This window comes from Mus caroli, unplaced genomic scaffold (genome assembly GCF_978045245.1).
Source record: "Mus caroli unplaced genomic scaffold, Mus_caroli_1 scaffold_1, whole genome shotgun sequence".
NCBI classification, from domain to species: Eukaryota; Metazoa; Chordata; class Mammalia; order Rodentia; family Muridae; genus Mus; species Mus caroli.
In genome coordinates, this window is record NW_028227256.1 from 136,837,109 (window position 1) to 136,857,992 (window position 20,884).

General features: G+C 37.6%; 1 protein-coding gene across 3 annotated transcripts in view; it reads right to left on the reverse strand.

The window, feature by feature from the left end:
* LOC147006134 (complement factor H-like) overlaps positions 1–20,884 on the reverse strand; it is an 85,729-nt gene that overhangs the window by 45,147 nt on the left and 19,698 nt on the right. For 2 of the 3 annotated variants that reach the window (XM_085841632.1, XM_085841631.1), the window contains exons 2-3: positions 18,832–19,008; positions 17,464–17,631 (exon numbers count right to left, since the gene is read on the reverse strand). The exons of the other annotated variant lie outside the window; for it this stretch is intronic. In XM_085841632.1, coding sequence (XP_085697758.1) covers positions 17,464–17,631; positions 18,832–18,883 — 220 coding nt within the window. In that variant the 5' untranslated portion in view covers positions 18,884–19,008. The remainder of the gene's footprint in view (positions 1–17,463; positions 17,632–18,831; positions 19,009–20,884) is intronic. 3 annotated transcript variants of the gene reach the window in all.

Sequence of the window (20,884 nt, forward strand, 5' to 3'; positions counted from 1 at the left end):
AAAGAGACTGTAAAACCTAGAAGATCTCAGACAGATGTCATACAGGCCCTAAGAGAACACAAATAACTAGCAAAAATCTCAATCACCATACACGGAGGTAGCATGATATTCCACAAAGAAACTATATTTAAACAATAACATTTCCACTAAATCTATCCCTACAGAGGATACTAGAAGGAAAAATCCAACAAAAGGAGGGTACCTACACCAAAGAAAAAACAAGATATTAATCATCTCACACACACAAAACAAAAGTAGAGAATCACAGACACATAATACCACCTCTAACAACCAAAATACAGAAACCAAAAATAACTGGTATTCAATATCTCTCAGAGTCAATGGATTAAAATTTCTGAATAAAAAGACGTAGGCCAAGAGACTAGACACATAAACAGGACCCAGAATTTTTATACATACAGGAAACACAATCATGTGATAAAGACAAACATTACCTTGGAATAAAGGGCTGGGAAAAAATTTCCCAAGCAAATACTTCCAAGGAAGGAGCAGGATAGCCACTCGAATATCCAATAAAATATACTTTCTAAGAAAAGTTATCAAAAGAAATGGAGAAGGTTTATTCATACAGATAAAAGAAAGATCCACCAAGATGAACTCTTAATTCTGAACATTTATGCCCAAATGCAAGGGCACTCACAGTTGAAAAAGAAATGTTACTAATGCCCAAAACCTGCATTGAACCTCACACAATAATTGTGAGAGACTTCAAAAACACACTTATCAATGTACAGGGCATTGAATCAGAAACTAAACAGAGACACAGTGAAACTGACAAAACTTAAAAACCCAATGGATTTAACAATAATCTATAGAACATTTTATCCCAAAATAAAAGAATATACCTTTTTCTTATCAACTCATGGTATTTTCTCCAAACTGACCATAAAATCAGTCAGAAAACAGCCTCAATAGATAGAAGAAGATTGAGATACAAGAAAATAGATACATGCATTCTATCAGATCACCAGGGATTAAGGCTGGACTTCAATAACAACAAAAACAATAGAAACCCCACATATTCCTGGAAACAGAACAACAATCTACTCAATGATGTCTTGGTCAGGGAAGAAAGAAGGTAGAAATTAGAGCCTTTATAAAATTCAATGAAATGAAAGCATAGGATAACAAAATTTATGTGATACAGTGAAAGAAATGCTAAGAAGGAATTTCATAACTCTAAGAAGATTTATAAAGAAATTGGAGAGATCCTATACTAGCACTTTAATAGCACACCTTGAAACTCTAAAAGAAAATGAAGCAAACATCCCCAAGAGGAATAGACTGCAGTAAATAATCAAATTCATTGCTGAAATGAACCAATTATAAAACAAAGAGAACAATAAGAAGAATCAATAAAACCAAGAGCTGGTTCTTGGAAAAAATCAAAAAATAGAAAACCCTGCTCAGGCAAATTAAATAAAGGGTATCAAGACTATCCAAATTAACAAAATCAGGAATGAAAATGGAGACAAAAAACATAAACTGAGAAAATAAAAGTAAATCATCAGATCCTACTACAAAATCCTATAGATAATGAAACTCAAAATCTAGATGAAGTGGATGAATTTCTAGTCAGATACCACATACCAAAGTTAAATCAGCATCAAGTAAACTATCTAAATCGCCCCAAATTCAATAAGGAAATAGAAGAAGTCATTAAAAACCTCCTCCAAAAATCAAGGGCAAGATGGTGTTAGTGCAGAATTCTACCATACCTTTAAAGAAGACCAAATACCAACACCTTTCAAACTATTGAATAATATAGAAACAGGAGGAACATTGTCTAATTTGATCTATAAACCACATTGCCTAAACCACACAAGACCCAAACAAAGAAAGAGAACTTCAGACCAATTTCACTTATAAATATTAATGCAAAATTACTCAATAAAATTCTTGAAAAACCAAATCCAATCACACATTAAAATGATCATTCACCACTATCAAGTAGGCTTTTTCCCTACGATGGTTCAATATATACATATATAAAATAAATTACATGATAATGTCAGTAGATGCTGAATAAGCCTTTGAAAAATACAACACCCCTTCATGCTAAAAGTATTAGAGAGATCAGTAATTCAGTGCATATACCTAAACATAATAAAAGCAATATACAGCAAACCAAGACCCAACATCAAATTAAATAGAAAGAAACTTGAAGTGATCCCATTAAAATCATGAACAAGAATAGGCTGACTCTCTTTATTTTTATCCAATATAGTACTGGAAACTCTAGCAAGATCAATTAGACAATAAAAGTAAGTCAATGGCATACAAATTGGAAAGGAAGGAGACAAGGTATCATCATTTGTAGGTTATATGATAGCTTACATAAGCAATCCCAAAAATTGTACAAGAGAATTTCTCTTATCTGTTACACCACTTCAGAACAGTAGCTGCATATAAAATTAACTCAAACAAATCAGTAGTCTTCTTCTACACAAAGGATAAATGGGCCAAGAAAGAAATTAGGGAAACAACACCCTTCATAATAGTCATAAATAATATAAAATACCTTGATGTAGCTCTAACCAAGCAAGTGAGAGATCTGTATGACAAGTCTCTGAAGAAAAAAAAATCGAGAATATCTCAGAAGACAGAAAATTCTCCCATGCTCATAGATCAGAGGGTGAAAATAGTAAAAGGGCAATCTTAACAAAAGCAATCTACAGATTCAATATAATCTTCATTAAAACTCTAATTCATTTTTTCACAGAGATAGAAATAGCAATTCTCAACTTAATATAGAATAACAAAAAAACCCGGATAGTGAAAACTATTCTCAACAATAAAAGAATTTCTGGTTGAATCACCATCCCTTAACTCAAGCTGTACTACAGAGAAAAAGTGATAAAGCCACATGGTATTGGTAAAGAGACAGACAAGTCAATCAGTGGAATAGAATTGAAGACCCAGAAATAAACCCACACACCCATGGTCACTTCATCTGTGAAAAAGAAGATAATACCATACAGTGGATAAAACAAAGCATTTTAAACAAGTATGGTGGTTTACAAGGCTGTCTGTATATAGAAGAATAAAATTTGATCCATTTTCATCTTCTTTCATAAGGCTCAAGTCCAACTGGATCAAGAATATCTACAGAAAACAAGATATGATGAATCTATTAGAAGAGAAAGGGGGAAATAGCCTTGAAAACTGGAACTGGAAATTTTCCTGAACAGAACACCAATGGCTCAGACTCTAAGATCAACAATTGATAAATGGGACAACATGAAAGGGAAAAGTTTCTGTGGGGTAAAGGACACAGACAATAAGACAAAATGGAAAGCTACAAATTGGGAAAAATATCTTCACAAACCCTATATCCCATAAAGAGCTAATATCAAAAATATAGAAGGGACTCAAGAAGCTAGACTCTAGAAAATCAAATAAACCAATTTTTAAAAATGGGGCACAGATCTAAACAAAGAATTTTCAACTGAGGAATCTTGAATGACAGAAGATCTAAAAAAAAAGTTCAACATCCTTAGTCTTCAGGGAAATGCAAATCAAAATGACCCTGAGATTCCAACTCACACTAATAAGAATGGCTAAAATCAAAAACTCAGGAGATAGCAGATGCTGGTGAGGATGTGGAAAAAGAGGAATACTCCTCCATTGATGGTGGAATTGCAAGCTGGTACAACCCCTTTGGAATTCTATCTGGCAGTTCTTCATAAAACTGGAAATAGTTCTAACTGAAGACCCAGGTATTTCCCTTCTGGGCATATGCCCAAAAGATGTTCTACCATATCACAAGGACAACTGCTCCGCTATGTTCAAAACAGCCTTTTTCCTAATAACCAGAACCTGAAAACAACCAACATGCCTCTCACAGGAAAAATGGATACAGAAAATGTGCTATATTTATACAATGGAAAAATATTCCACCTTTAAAAACAACGACTCCATGAATTTTGCTGGCAAATTTATTGAAAATAAGATATTATGCTAACCAAAATATTCCAGGACAAAACCAAAATCAAACAGTATCATCTAACATTCCAACCCTACAGTGGATCCTAGAATAACTCCAACACAAGGAATATACCTATTTAAAAGGAAAGGTAAGATGTTAATCATCTCACAACAATGCCAAAAGGATTGAACCACAAGCACATAAAGCCACTTACAAAACCAAATATAACAGGAACCAACAGTCATCTGTCTTAAATATCTCTGAATATTAATGGGCTTTACTCACCTATAAAAAAAATAACCTAACAGCTGAATATGAAAACAAGATTCAGCATTTTGCTATATAAAAGATATCTCAATAACAAAGACAGATACTATATCAGAGTAAAAGGATGGTAAAAGGTCTTCCAAGCAAATCATCCTAAGAAACAGGCTAAAGTTGCCATCCTAATATACAATAAAATAGACTTAAAACCAAAATATATCAAACATGATGAGGAAGGACAGTTGATATTCATCAAAGGGAAATTCCATGAAGAGAGTCTCAATTCTGAATATCTATGCCCCAAATGCAATGGCACAAACATCCTTAAAAGAAACTTTACTGAAGGAAAGACTGTACAGAGCCTGCCCCATGTGTAGATCAATCATATACAGTCACCAAACCCAGACACTATTGCTGTCTCCCGAGAGGCTCTGCCAGTGCCTGACAAATACAGAGGTGGATGCTCTCAGCCAACAATTGTACTGAGCACAAGGTCCCCAATAGAGGATCTAGAGAAAGGACCAAGGGAGCTGAAGGAGCTTCCAGCCACAAAGGAGGAACAACATAATGAACTAACCAGTACCCCCAGAGTTTCCAGGGACTAAAGCACCAAACAAAGAGTACATATGGAGGGACCTATGGCTCCAGCTGTATATGTAGCAGAGGATGGCTTATTGGACATCAATAGGAGAAGAGAACCTTAGTCCTGAGGGTGCTCTATTCCCCAGTGTATGGGAATGTCATGACAAGGAAGCGGGAGTGCGTGGGTTGTGAGCAGGGGCAGGGGGATAGGAAAGTAGGTTTTCAGAGGGGAAACCAGGGAAAGGGGATAACATTTGAAATGTAAATAAAGAAAATACCTAATAAAAAAAAAGAAACTTTAATAAAGTTCAAACTACACATTGAACACACAATAATAGTGGGAGAATTCAACACCTGAATCTCACCAATGGACAGGTCATTGAAACAGAAGCTAAAGAGAGACACAGTGAAACTAGTAGAGGTTATAAACCAAATGGATTTAACAGATATCTATAGAACATTTCACCCTAAAACAAATTAATATACCTTCTTCTCAGCACCTCATGGTTCCTTCTCCAAAGTCAAGCATATAATTGGTCACATAACAAGCCTCAACCAATACCAGAATATTGAAGTAATTTCATACATCCTATCAGATCACCATGGCCTAAGGCTGGTCTTCAATAACAGCAAAACCAGCAGGAAGCTCACATACACTTGGAATCTGCACAACTCTCTATCAATGATAGCTTGGTCAGGCAAGAAATAAAGAAAGAAACCAAAGATTTCCTGGAATTTAATGAAAATGTTGACACATCAAACCCAAACTTACAGGACACAACAAAAGTGGTGCTAAGAGGAAAATTCATAACATTAAGTGCTCTGGGAAAGAAACTGGAGAGATATTACACTAGCAACTTAACAGTCCACCTGAGAGGTCTAAAACAAAAAGAAGCAAACTCACCCAAGAGGAGTACACAAAAGGAAAAAGTCAGTTTCAGGGCTGAAATCAAACAAATAGAAACAAAGAGAACAACACCAAAATGAAAAGCTGGTACTTTGAGGGAATCAACAAGATGGATAAACCCCTAGCCAAACTAACTAAAGGTCCCAGAGGCAGTATGCAAATTAACAAAATTAGAAAACAGGAGACATAACAACAGAAACTGAGGAAATTCAAAAGATCATCAGATCCTACTATAAAATTCTATACTCAAAAAAATTGGAAAATCTAGATGAAATGGATGATTTTCTAGACAGATATCACATACCAAAATGAAATCAAGAGCAGGTAAACTATCTAAACAGGACTATATCTCATAAGGAAATAGAAAAAGTCATTAAAAACTTCCCAACCCAAAAAAGCCCAGGGACAGATGGATTTACTGCAGAATTTTACCAGAACTTCAAAGACGACATGATACCAATATTTCTCGAAATATTTTGTAAAATAGAAACAGAAGGAACACTACCTAATTCATCTAGGGAGCCATAATTACTCTAATACATAAACCACATAAGGACTCAACCCAAAAAAAGGAACTTCAGTCCAATCTTGCTTATGAATATTGATGCAAAAATACTCAACAAAATTCTTGCAGACCAAATACAACAACACCTCAAAAACTTCATTCACCATGATCAAGACAGCTTCATCCCAGAAATGCATGGTTGTTTCAATATATGAAAAAACATGAACATAATCCACTATATAAACAAACTCAAAGAGAAAATTCACATGATCATCTCCTTAGATGCAGAAAAATTACTTGACAAAATACAACACCCCTTCAAGATAAAAGTACTAGATAGATCAGGAATTCAATGCCCATACCTAAACATAATAAAAGCAATTTACTGCAAACTAACAGCCAATATCAAAGTAAATGTAGACATACTTGAAGCAATCTCACTAAAATTGTGGACAAGGATGCGCATTCTCCCCATATCTATTCAATATAATACATGAACTGCTAGCTAGAACAATAAGACAGCAAAAAGAGATCAAGGGGATACAAATTGACAAAGACAAAATAAAGGTATGTTTTGATAGTATACATAAGCGACCCCCAAAATTCTACCAGAAAACTTCTGCAGTTGATAAACAACTTCAGCAAAGTGGCCAGATATAAAATTAACTCAATTAAATCAGTAGTCTTCTTTTATACAAAGGATAAACAGGCTGAGAAAGAAATTAGGGAAACAACTCCTTTTAAGATAGCCATAAATAATATAAAATATCTTGGGGTAACTCTAACTGAACAAGTGAAAGATCTGTATGACAATAACTTCAGTTTGTCTCAAGACACTGAAGAAGATCAGAATGGCTAAGATCAAAAATTCAGGTGACAGTAGATGTTGGCAAGGACTTGGAAAGAGAGGAACACTCCTCCATTGCAGGTGGAATTGCAAACTGGTACAGCAATTCTGGAAATCAATCTGGATGTTTCTCAGAAAATTGGTAATTGATCTACCTGAAGACCCAGCAGTATATCTCTTGGGAATATACCCAAAAGTTGCCCCACCATGCCACAGGGGCATGTGTTCCAATGTTATGTTCATATAACAGTCTTATTTGTGACAGCCAGAAGCTGAAAAACCAGATGTCCCAAAATAGAAGAATGGATACAGAAAATGTGGTTCATTTTACACACTGAAATACTACACAGCTAATAAGAATGAGGACTTCCTGAGTTTTGTGAGCAAATGGAAGGAACTAGAAATTATCAACCCAAGTGAGGTAACTCAGACATACATGGTATGTACTCACTAATATGTGGATATTAGCCAACAAAAAGAGTATGCAATAATCAAGATACTGTCCATAGAACTCAATAAATTTAACAAGCTGAAGGACTCACCCAAGTTAGGATGCCTCAGTCCCACTTGGGAGAGGGAGAAGAAAGCAACCACAAGGGGGACTTGAGAGGGAAAGAGGATGGGGTAGGGAAGAGGGGAACCTGATCTGGTACTTGGTATGAGCCCTGAGGGCCAGCAGAAAGAATGGAAACAGGCAACCTCCAGAGGTAGTAGTCTGGGGGAACTCTCCAGAATGTATCACAGACCTGGGAGGTGAATGACCCTAAGGACTCAAACAGAGGGACTCTAGATGAAATGCCCTACAGTGGGGAGATGGAACTTGTAGAGCCTACTTCCAACAGAAAAACAGGGCATAGAGAGTGATGGGGTTGCTATCCCACAGCAACATCTCTGACCCATAATTTTTCTTGTCTGAATGAATTATAAGGATGGAAATGGAGAGGAGCCTGAGAAAAAGGAGGTCCAGAGACAGGCCCAAAGTGGACTGAAGCTATGGAGCACTCACAGAAAGGGAACTATCATGACTGTCCTCTTAAAGACCCAACAAGCAGCTGAAAGTGTCAGATGCAGATATTTGTAAGTAACCAATGGACAGAAGCTGCTGACCCCTGTGGTTGAATTAGGGAAAAGCTGGAAGATGCTGAGGAGGGGGCTACCCTGTAGGAGGACCAGCAGTCTCAATTAACCTGGACCCCCGAGATCTCTCAGACACCTGATCACCAACCAGGCAGCATACACCAGGTGATATGAGGCCACCAACACATATACAACAATGGACTGCTGGGTCTCAGTTCAGTCAGAAAAGATGCATCTAACCCTCAAGAGACTAGAGGCCCCAAGAATTTTAGAGTTCTGGTGGTATAGGGCTTGGGGGTGGTGGTGGGGACATCCTCCTGGAGAAAAGGGGTTGGGAGGAAGTATGGGATGTGGAACATTCAGAGGGTGCACCAGGAGGGGAATAAAATATGGAGTATTTTACAAAAGGAAATATGAGAAATAAATAAATGAATTGAAATACAAAGGAAGAAAAGAAAGAAATTATCCTGAGTGAGCTAGGTCATACCTGAAAAGACATATGTGGTTTATACTCACTGATAAGTGGATATTAGTCTAAAAGCTCAGAACACCCACAACACAATTCACAGACCATATTAATCTTAAAAAGAAGTAAGACCAAAGTGTCAAATGTATATGCTTCGATCCTACTTAGAAGGGGCAACAAACTAATCATGAGAGGTAGAGGGAGGGAGGGACCTGGGAGGTAGAGAGAATAATTAGGGAAAAACCTGGGTGTATGTGTGTGTGGGTCAGGTATGGGAAGAGCCAGAAGAGAAGTCCAGAGGGTCAGGAGAATAAATAGAAATATGCAGCAGTGGGAAGGAGGGTGGAGGAACTAGAAAGTCTCAGATGCCAGGGAAGGGAGAGGTTCTCATGATCCAATGGGGAAGACATTAGCTGAGATACCCAACAAAATGGAGAGAGAACAACCTCCAATAGATAGACATGGCCACAGTTGAAGGATGGAGCCACACACCCATTTCAAAAAAAAATTTAGCATTTTTCCCGTCTAAAGGAATTGTAGGGAAAACAAAAAGAAAAAAAAAAAAAAGGAGCAGAGACTGACAGAAAGGCCATTCAAGGGCTGTCCCATGTTGGGATCCATGTCATCTACAGTCACCAAATCCCTACACTACTGCTGATACCAAGATGTGCTTGCAGACTGGAGGCTGGTAAGGCTGTCCTCTGAGAGGCAATGCTAGCACCTGACTAAAACAGATGCAGATAGTCACAGTCCACTATTGGACTGAGGATGTGGTCCCCAACAGAAGAGTTAGGGGAAGGACTGAAGGAGCTGAAGGGGATTACAACTTTAAAGGAAGAACTGCAGTATCAAGTAACTGGACTCCTCAGAAGTCCCTGGAAGTAAACCACAAATGAAAAAATTATGCATAGGCTTCTTCATTCTAGTCGTATGTATATAGCAGAGCACTGCCTTATCTGGCATCAATGGGAGGGGAGGCACTTAGTCCTGTAGAGGTTGGATGCCCCAGAGAAGTTTGATGCTAAAGGGGTGAGGAAGGAATAGGTAGATGGGTAGGTGGGTGAGCAGTGTCTTAGAGGCAAAAGGGAGGGGGTGGGGAAGATTTAGTGGAGGGGAGACCAGGAAGGGAGACAACATTTGAAATGTAAATAAATAAAATAATAAATAAAAAAACTAACAGAAAAACAAAATAAATGGTGCTTGTCTAAGTGTATGTCTTCATGTAGAAGACTACAAATAGATCCTGTTTATCATCCTGCACAAAACTCAAGACCACTGGATCAAAGACACTAACATAAAACCGAACAAACCAACCCTGATAGAACAGAAAGTAAGGAATAGACATGAACATAATGGCACTAAGAAATACTTCCTAGTGTGTAAATACTTTAGTGAAGGAACTAAAATCAACAGTTAATAAATGGGACCTCATAAAACTGAAAAGCTCTGTCAGACAAAGGATACCATCTATAGGAAACAAACAAAATACAGGAGCCTACAGAATGTGAAATTATTTTTAGCAACTCCACATCTGATAAGGGCTAATATGCAGGACCTCTAACACCAGGAGAAGGGTCTGTCTCTGACTCTGCTGCTTGCCTTTTGATCCCATTACATTAATTGGGCAGCCTTGTCAAACCTCTTTAGAATATGTGTCCAATCATACTACAACTTAATATGCCATGGTGTGTTTATATCTGTAGTACTTAGAAAATGCTTGGCCTGTGGGAGATGTTTAGGAGGTGTGGCCTTGTTGGAAGAAATGTTTCACTCTAGAAATGGTCTTTGATTTCCTATGCTCAACTTCTGCCCCATGTGGAAAGATGGTTTCCTACTGTCTGTCTCCGGATCAAGATACACAACTCTTGGTTCAATTAGCATCAATGCTTCTTATATGATGCCACGCTTTCCAAGATGATAATAATGAATGCATCTCTGAAACTATAAGCCACTTTCAATAAAATTTGTCCTTTATAAAAGTTGCCTTGGTCATGGTGTCTCTTTGCATCAATGAAACTCTAACTAATACAGAAGTTGGTACCAGGGAGTAGAGTATTGCTGTGATAGGGCTGGCCACATTTTTGCTTAGAGGAATGTAGATTTGGGGATTTTAGAAAACAATATAATCCTTTAAGTGGGGCTTAATGGGCCATATTAGTAGAAGCATTAAAGACCATGGTGCTGAGGGTGTTGAACTGTGGGAGCCTGACTCTAGATGTTTCAGAGGAGAATTTTTGTATGCTTCCTAGAAACTGTTCTCGTGATATTTTAATGAAGAATATGACTACTTTTGCCATTATCTGAGCCTAAAAAGAAGAGATTCAGATTAATTACATTTACAAAGGAAGTCTCAAATCAACCAAGCTTAGACTCTATCCTGTGATTCACTCTGATGAAGAGCATTTTGATCAAGCATAGCAAACGTAGAAGGGAAAAACACAAAATGTATGATTCAAGTACTAACAGAGCTATATCCTCTGTTCAAAGATATTCAATTGAATTATGGGAGTAGTGACACTGGGGCAAGATTCCACCCAGCTAAGCATATGGTTTATGTGTTTGAACAAGGGATAGTTGTATCATATTAAGCATTACTATTGCCTGGATATTTATTTCATTTAGACTTCTAATCTGAACTAAACTACAATCTAGGTATGAAGGGCACACTTATGTTCCAGATGTTGGGGCTGGGAGATATAGGCTTTTGATTTGAATCTTGACATGGGATGACACATGATTTTGATTGAGATATTGTGGCATAGTGGCCATGAAAAGCTTAAATCCAGGCATGGTGGTATATACCTTTACCAGGAGACAGGAAAAACAAACAGATCTCAGAGTTCAAGGTCAGTTTACAGAACAAATTCTAGGACAACCAAACCTAGGCAGTGAATAATAGAACAAGGGGACATGTTCCAGCTCCTGAAAGGCCAGAACTGAAGCAGTCATGCATCGAATTTGGGGCTTGGCACCATGAAGGGAGTCTGTCAGTAGTTATAAGTGAAGCCTAGTTGAAGCAGAAGATTCCAGTGAATTAGAAATGCCAGTACTGTGGGATGATCGCTAAGAACAGTGCCAAAGTAGAGTGGAGTCAAACAGAGCCTATGGTGCTACAGAAGACAGAGGTGGAGAAGTGACCACATACTTTGGAGGACATCAGAAGAGCATGTGTGCATACCAGACACTGTAACAAAGAAGTTTTAAAGTTGAAATTATCTTGGATACTCCAAGATATTAGAGATGCCAGAGCTGTGGGGATACTGTGGGGAAATACTAGCTAGGCTTTTCTCACCAGAGAGTTTACCCAGCTCAAAAGAAAAAAGTGTTTTGCGATCATCAAAGGTGAAAGGGATTCAACATCAGACATGGAGATGCAGATTTTGGCTTTTCCTCACTATGACATTTTGGAATGGTAATGTTTATGCTGTGTTACTGGAAGTATGTACTCTGCTTTTAGATTTTGATTTTATGGGGGATAAGAGTTAAGAGATAGCATGATTCTGAACTCATTTTGTTTCTCCCTTTTAAGTAAAACTGGAGTATCCACACATTGGTTTTCCCTTTTCTTGAGTTACATATGGTCTGTAAGTTGTATTGTGGGTGTTCTGAGCTGTTTGCCTAATATCCACTTATCAGTGAGAACATACCATGTGTGTTATTTTGTGACTGGGTAACCTCACTCAGCATGATATTTTCTAGTTCCATCCATTTGCCTAAGAATTTCATAAATTCATTGTTTTAAATAGCTGAATAGTACGCCATTGTGTAAATGTCCCACATTTTTGGTATCCATTCCTCTGTTAAGGGACATCTAGATTCTTTCCAGCTTCTGGCTATTAAAAAAGAAGGCTGTGATAAACATAGTAGAGCTTGTCTCCTTGTTACATGTTGGAGCATCTTTTGGGTATATGCCCAGGAGTGGTATAACTGGGTGATCAGGTAGTACTATGTCCAGTTTTCTAAGGAACCACCAGACTGATTTCCACAGTGGTTGTCCAGCTTGCAATCCTACCAGCAATGGAGAAGTGCTTCTCTTTCTCCACATTTTTGCCAATATCTGCTGTCACCTGAGCTTTTGATCTTAGCCTTTCTGAATGGTGTGTGGTGGAATCTCAGGGTCATTTTGATTTGAATTTCCCTGATGACTAAGAATGATGAATATTTCTTTAGGTGCTTCTCAGCCATTCAATATTCCTCAGTTGAAAATTCTTTGTTTAGCTATGTACCCTGCTTTTTAATAGGATTATTTGGTTCTCTAGAGTCTAACTTTATGAGTTCTTAGTATATATTGCATATTTTCCCTCTGTTAGATATAGGATTGGTAAAGATCCTTTCCCAATCTGTATGTGGGAGGAGATGGGAGAGATGTTCAGAGGGTCATGAAATTGAACAGAGGTGTGTAGCAATGGAGGATGGGGAACTGAGGGTAGCCACCAGAAAGTCCCAGATGCCAGGAAAGCAAGAGGCTCCCAGTACCCAACAGGGATGAAATTGACTGAAATACCCAACAAAGGGGATCAAGAACCTGTAGAGACCATATCCAGAGGTTAGGCACCTGGTTGAGTGATGAGGCCACCTGCCCTTCTCAAAAATTTCAACTAAGAATTGCTCCTGTCTAAAGGAAATACAGGGACAAAGAGTGGAGCAGAGATTGAAGGAAAGGCCATCCAGAGACTGCCTGATCTGGGGATCCATCCCATATGCCTCCACCACACCCAGACACTATTGCTGATGCCAAGAAGTGTTTGCCGATAGGAGCAGGATATAGCTGTTTCTTGACAGGATCTACCAGAGCCTTACCAATACAGATGCTGATGCTTGCACCCAACCATCAGACTGAGCTCAAGGACCCCAATGGAGGAGTTAATGGCAGGATTGAATAGCTGAATGGGTTTGCAACCTCAGAGAAAGAACAACAATATCAACCAAACAGACCCCCCAACACACACATACCCAAACTCCCAGGGACGTAACCACCAACTAAAGAATACATATGGAGGGACCCATGACTCCAGCTACATATGTAGCAAATGATGGCCTTATCTGTCATAAATGAGAAGGGAGGCCCCTGGTCCTGTGAAAGTTCTATGTGAAGGGGAATGCTAGGGCTGGGAGGCAGTAGTTGGAGGGAAGGTATCCTAATTGAAGCAGGGAGGGGTGATAGTATAGAGGGTTTGAGAAGGGGAGAAAGGGAAGGGAGATAATATTTGAAATGTAAATTAATGTAATCACCACTAAAACTTTTAAAAAATAACAAACAAAGATTGCTTGAATTGAAGAAATTTTGAACTTTAGACAAACATTATCAAAATTGTGATAGACTATTGGAAAAATTTGAAGATGGACTTAATGTATTTGCATTATGATATGGCTAGTTATGTCCCTCATGTGTTTATGTCCCTTTAGACTCATGTGTTTGAACAAGCCTGTGAATGCCAGGAAGTGGCATGTGGTAGTTTGAATATACTTAGACCATTATTAGGGGCTATGTCCTTATTGGAGGAAATGTTTCACTGTTGGCATGGGCTTTGCTCAAGGTCTGCATAGTATAGAAAGAATCTCCTTTTGTCTGCTTTCAGATTAAGGTATAGAACTCTTGGCTCCATCAGCACCAAGCCTGCTTGTACAATGCCATGCTTCCCACCATGATGATAATAGACTGAACTTCTGAAAGTGTAAGCCAGCCTCAATTAAATGTTTCCCTTAATAAAAGTTTCCATGGTAATAGTGTCTGTTCACAGAAATGAAACCCTAAGACAGTATCCATGGGAGGTCTCCCTTTAACTGAGGAGAAAGGAAGGAAGGCATAGGGGGATGGGAGGAGTGATAGAGGGACTGGGAAAAGAAAAAGGGATGGAGCTTTGATCAGAATGTAAAGTGAATTAATTAATAAGTAATTTAAAAAGAACTTAAAAAAAACCTAGACATCAACAAAACAAATGAACAACATTATGAACTAACCAGTACCCCGGAGCTCTTGACTCTAGCTGCATATGTATCAAAAGATGGCCTAGTCGGCCATCACTGGAAAGAGAGGCCCATTGGACTTGCAAACTTTATATGCCCCAGTACAGGGGAACGCCAGGGCCAAAAAGTTGGATTGGGTGGGTAGAGAAGTGGGGGGTCGGAGGGTATGGGGGACTTTTGGGATAGCATTGGAAATGTAAATGAGGAAAATACCTAATTAAAAAAAAAAACAAATGAGAAAAATTAAAGAATGGTGTCCAGATATAACAGAGAATTCTCAATGGGAGAATTTCAATGGCCTAGAAACCTTTATCTCCACATCCTTTGCCATCAGGAATGTGGAAATTAAAACTACTCTGAGACAACAATTTACAATTTTCTGAATGGCTAGGATGAAAATCACAAGTGTCACCTCATAATGCTGAGGATGTAGAACAAGGGAAAGACTCCTTCATTCCTTCATTACTGTTGAGAGTGCACACTTATAAAGAGTCACTATTCTAATCAATATGGATGCTGCTCAGAAATTTGGAAATCAATCTTTCTTAAGACCTAGATATACCAATTTTTGGCTTATACTGAAAAGATGCTCTACAAGGATACTTGCTCAATTATGTTCATGGGGTTTCATTCATAATAGTCAGAAACTAGAAATAATCTAGTCTTCCTTGGACAAATGTTTCATGAAGAAATTGTAGAATTTTTACACAGTGAATTATTACACAGCTGTAAGAAAAAAGACATCATGAAATTCATAGACAAATAGATGGAAAGAGAAAAAATCATCCTAAGTAAAGCAACCCGGATCCAGAAACATAAATAGGGTATGAACTCACTTACAATACGGGGATATTAGCTGTAAAGTAAAGGATAACATGTTGTAACTCAGAGACTCAGAAATGCTAAGTAACAAGGAAGGCTTCAGTAGATACAAACAGATCTCCCCAAGAAGGAGAAATAGAATAGATTTTGTGGATGGATTGGGGGAAGGCAACATTGAAAAAGGAGGAATCATATGAGAAGGAAGGGAGAGAAGGAGGGAAGTAGAGAGGACTGGGAAAGACACATAGAATAGTTGAGCATTTAGGGACAATGTGGAAACCTAATTCAGTATAAACTTCTTGGAATCTATGAAGTGATGCTAGGGAGGACTCCTACTCATGGAAAATATGGAGCCTGAACAGCCCATCTTCTGCAACCAGGAAAACCGTCCACTGGTAGGACTGGGAAACAAACCAAGGCCTAAATCTTTTGAACCACTACCTGTCCTGTCTGCAAAATGTGCTAGGTCGATGATGTCTCAGTGTTTATGGGAGTGACCAACCAATGACTGGTCTAAAATGAGGCTCAAACCATAAAGGGAGTCCATCCTCAACAATGGCTGGATGGCCAGGAATATGAAACTCTACGGCTAAGAGAAATACAGTGGTACCAAACGTTACTGACCAAAAAAAAAAAAAAAAAAAAAAAAAAAAAAAAAAAAAAAAAATCAATGGTTGCTAATAATATTTTGCTTTACACATAGATTAGTGACTAGACTAATCATCTCCAGAGAGACTTTGTAGAGCACCTGAATGGAAACAGATGCAGAGACACAGAGACAAACAAAAGGCAAAGATAGAACAACCCAGAAAAAGATGAGAAGAAAGGATTGTAGGAGACAGAAAATTGGAGAACACTAGAAGAATATGGTCCACAGAATCAACTAAGCAGGGCTCATAGAGGTTACAAGATTGAAGCTGTAATCCTGGACTGAGTGGGTCTGATTATACACTGTGGTCTCTCTTTTTTATTTTCATTTAAATTTTTTTATATATTTTTATTAGGTATTTTCCTCATTTACATTTCCAATGCTATCCCAAAAGTCCTCCATACCCTCACCCCCACTCCCTTACCCACCCACTCCCACTTTTTGACCCTGGCATTCCCCTGTACTGGGGCATATAAAGTTTGCATGTCCAATGGGCCTCTCTTTCCAGTGATGGCCTACTAGGCCATCTTTTGATACATATGCAGCTAGAGACATGAGCTCCAGGGGGTACTGGTTAATTCATGTTGTTCCACCTATAGGGTTGCAGATCCTTTTAGCTCCTTGGGTACTTTCTCTAGCTCCTCCATTGGGGGCCCTGTGATCCATCCAATAGCTGGCTGTGAGCATCCACTTATGTGTATGCTAGGCCCTGGCATAATCTCACAAGAGACAGCTATATCAGGGTCCTTTCAGCAAAATCTTGCTAGTGTATGCACACACTGTGGTCTCTTATTTTGGGTATTTTGTGGGACTCCTAACAGTGGGAGTGGGAGAATCTCTGACTCCTTTGCCTGTTCTTGGGACCCTTTTCTGCCTACTGGGTTGCCTTCTCCAGCTTTGATATGGTGATTTCTACCAAGTGTTATTGCATTCTGCTATGGTGTATTCAGCTGATATCCCTATGATGCCTACTCTTTTCTGAAGGGAAATGAAGAACAGCTTATATGGAGAAGATTGTAATAGAGGGGACTGGGAGGAGTGGAGGGAAGTATGGCTGTGATCAGAATATATTGCATGAGAAAAAACAAACAAAGAAATAAGAATAAAAGAAAAAATTAAAAATATTAGAATGAAAACAAGAAGCAAGCAAACAAACAAATGAAGCCCCACAATGTATTATCAGTTGATATCATATAGTAGAAACAAAACACAACAGTGACCAAAGGAAATTTTAATAACTAGAATACTAGAATTGAACTTAGGCTGAAGAAGAAGGGGAAAAAATTCCTCATAAGACTGGTTCTATTGTGTAAATGTACAACATTTTCTGTATCCATTCCTCTGTTGAGGGGCATCTGGGTTCTTTCCAGCTTCTGGCTATTATAAATAAGGCTGGTATGAACATATTGGAGCATGTGTCCTTCTTACCAGTTGGAACATCTTCTGGATGTATGCCCAGGAGAGGTATTGCGGGATCCTCTGGTATGTTCTTTGAAGCCTGATGAACATTCCAGCCTGCAAGCTCTAACATGCTGTGGTCATCTAAGCCCAGCAGTCCTGAGCAACTTGGGTTGTCACTGGGCTCTAAGCTTCTGTCTGAAAATAAACATGGAGGATGTTTCATGAAGTCAAAACTGAATCTAAAAGAGTTTAAATGACTCTATATTTGTCTTCACCATATTGCTTCTAAAAATCACTGGGTTTATTAAATTGGGAAGTAGATGTGTCTTAAAATTTAATTATTATTTCATCTCTCTGTTTATTGTTTCTATGGTTTTCTTTGCTACATAGTACTATAATATTAAGACAAAAGTATCATTTGATAAAATATAATTAAAATTAAAATTAAAATTCATTATCCCCCCCCAAAAAAAAGACTGGTTCTAGATGGGGTTCTAGTCATAGAATCACATGCATTTTTCTGAACCCTAAATAGTTGTGAACTGACTCATGAAGAAAGATGAATTTTTTCTTAGATAATTATAATTACTAAAGTGTAAATTAGAAAAAAACCTGAATTTGAAAAATGGTTAACTATAAATTGACTTAGGATTATATTTTAAAAACCCAAATGATATTAAAAGGAATGTATATGACACTATGATGTTGTTACATTTTATAGATGTTTATTTAAAAAAAAATAAAGGAGACAAAGCTCAGACATTTAGCCAGGTTGGTGGGGCACGCCTTTAATCCCAGCACTCAGGAGGCAGAGGCAAGCAGATTTCTGAGTTCGAGGCCAGCCTGGTCTACAAAGTGAGTTCCGGGACAGCCAGGGCTACACAGAGAAACCCTGTCTCAAAAAACAAACAAACAAACAAACAAAACCTCAGACATTTTCAAGGATACACAAAAAGAACAAAATTGAGACAACATAAACATATTGGTACAAAGATTGGAGAAAAACATCAAAACTGGACTATGCACAGTATTTAAGAATATTCTTCCCAGTAACACATCACAGACAATTCATAATCAATTAGCAGTTCTGTAAAGTGTTTATATATGAATGATGTGTTTAGCTAATTTATTTTATTGTAAACTCCAATTTTATAATTGTCGTGAGTCAAATCACAAAGAAATTTCAAAGCACATAGTACTACAAAATTAAGTTTGCTAAATGTTTTGTTGTATTATGGCTTAAGATCTACTAGGAGTGTTTACTGTGGTATATACTTATCAAATAACTTCAGTATTCACTTATCCACACTGGAAACAATGAATCATGTTGCCACAGTTAATACAGAAGGGACAGAGAGTCATGAGAATCTTGTGATGTAAGGGCTGGTTACTTACTGATACGGATGCATTTGGGAGGAGGGGACCAGCCATTCTCTGTACATGTCATTGTGTCTTGACCATTTTGAAGACTATAGCCATTGTAACACTGGACTTTTACAGACTGACCCTGTATATATATTTTTTCCCAGTATGAAGATTGTCCATTCTCCACCTAATGGAAAACACATTGCCCTAAGAAACATAAAAATTAAAAATTAAAAACAATTATAAGCTTTCATTTGTTCAAGTTGAAATGTTATCATTACAACTGTTTAATGAGCATTCATGGCATTCAGAAATAAAATTAACCACAAATGTTTAAATGAGTAGCATGTATCTTTAATTTGTATAGATAAAATATGCAAGTGATAAAGGCATTTCCATAGTCCCTATTGTGTGTGTATATTTCATGAAAAGCTGCTCCCAAAGGACAGAAACAGCCTTTTTGCTCACACGTTTTTTTCGTTGGTCTTATGTTTATCATGAGAAACTTAACTATAACATTATATATATGCTTTCTCTTTAAAAGAGTTAAACATAGTTAAATACAAAGACATTGGCTTACTTATGCATGGTACTTCAGGCTCCCACCCTTGTGCTGTGCAATAAAGGTAGTCCCAGGAATGCCCAGAAGGTGGTGAAAACCCGTTGTCACAGTAATATCTGTACTTATTTATTGTAGGTACTGGGAAGTAGTGTCTCCACCTTTCTTCATCATATAGATGTCCATATTTGAATTGTGGAAAATCACAAAGTTGCCCTGTAAACCACTCAAGAATCTCGTCCTCCTCTTCAAAGAAAGCTTAAGAAGTTTGTCAAAAAATAAATAAATAAATAAATACATAACCAGAAAAACACTCATATCAGACATAAAACACTTGATTAGTAAATTACTTTTGATGAATTGAAAGAACAGTGGGGGTGTGGGACAAGAAAATAAAACAAGAGAAAACATTGGTTTGTGAGAATGTCATTTCATATGAAATCAAGTTATGGCTGATACCCCAACAGAGAAGAGGATTAGAGACATTTGTTAATATCAAATAGGATAACTGCTTATTTATAATTTTCACTGAAACTAAAATATAGCATGAGTATGGAATCATATGGAGCTATTCTCTTACCTTTAATTGAAATGATCTATTGTTCATTATATTACATTTATATGTAACATATGATTACTTTTATTATATATGTAATTATTTGTGATTATTACTTATAATTTGTACTATAGCATGAGAATAATATCACTATTTCAGGAAGTATGTTTCTGCTTCAGGAAACCTCATGCAATATATTAAAAGTAATTTCAACAAATATGTATAAAAACAAATTTCCTTAAGCTTCCTCATTCATTTTAGTTTTTATTTTATGAGAGAAATTTTTTGAAAAAAATTTTTGTACATTGTCACATGGTTTAAAAATTGTAATTCCTTTTGTACTAAATGATCTTCTTTAACAAATTTGAGAATTATATTTTTCTTTTCTTTTTTTAGAGGGCAAATTTCATTATATATATATATAATTAGATATTTTCTTCATTTACATTTCAAATGCTATTCCCAAAGCCCCCTATACACTCCCTACACTCCCCCTGACCTGCTCTCCAATCCACCAACTTCCACTTCCTGGCCTTGGCATTCACCTTTACTGGGGCATATGATCTTTACAATACAAAGGGCCTCTCCTTCCATTGATGGACAACTAGGCCATCCTCTGCTACATGTGCAACTAGAGACACAACTCTGGGTGGTACTGGTTAGTTCATATCATTATTCCTCCTATAGGGATACAGACCCCTGCAGCTCCTTGGTTAATTTCTCTAGCACCTTCACTAGGGCCCTCTGTTCTATCCAATAGATGACTGTGAGAATCCATTTCTGTATTTGCCAGGCATTGGCATAGACTCACAAGTTTGAACTATGCCACGGTCCTGTCAGCAAAATGTTTCTGGCATATGCAATAGTGTCTGGGTTTGGTGGTTGTATATGGGATGGATCCCCGTGTGGGGTTGTGTCTGGATGGTCTTTCCTTCCATTTCAGCTCTGAACTTTGTCTCTGTAACTCC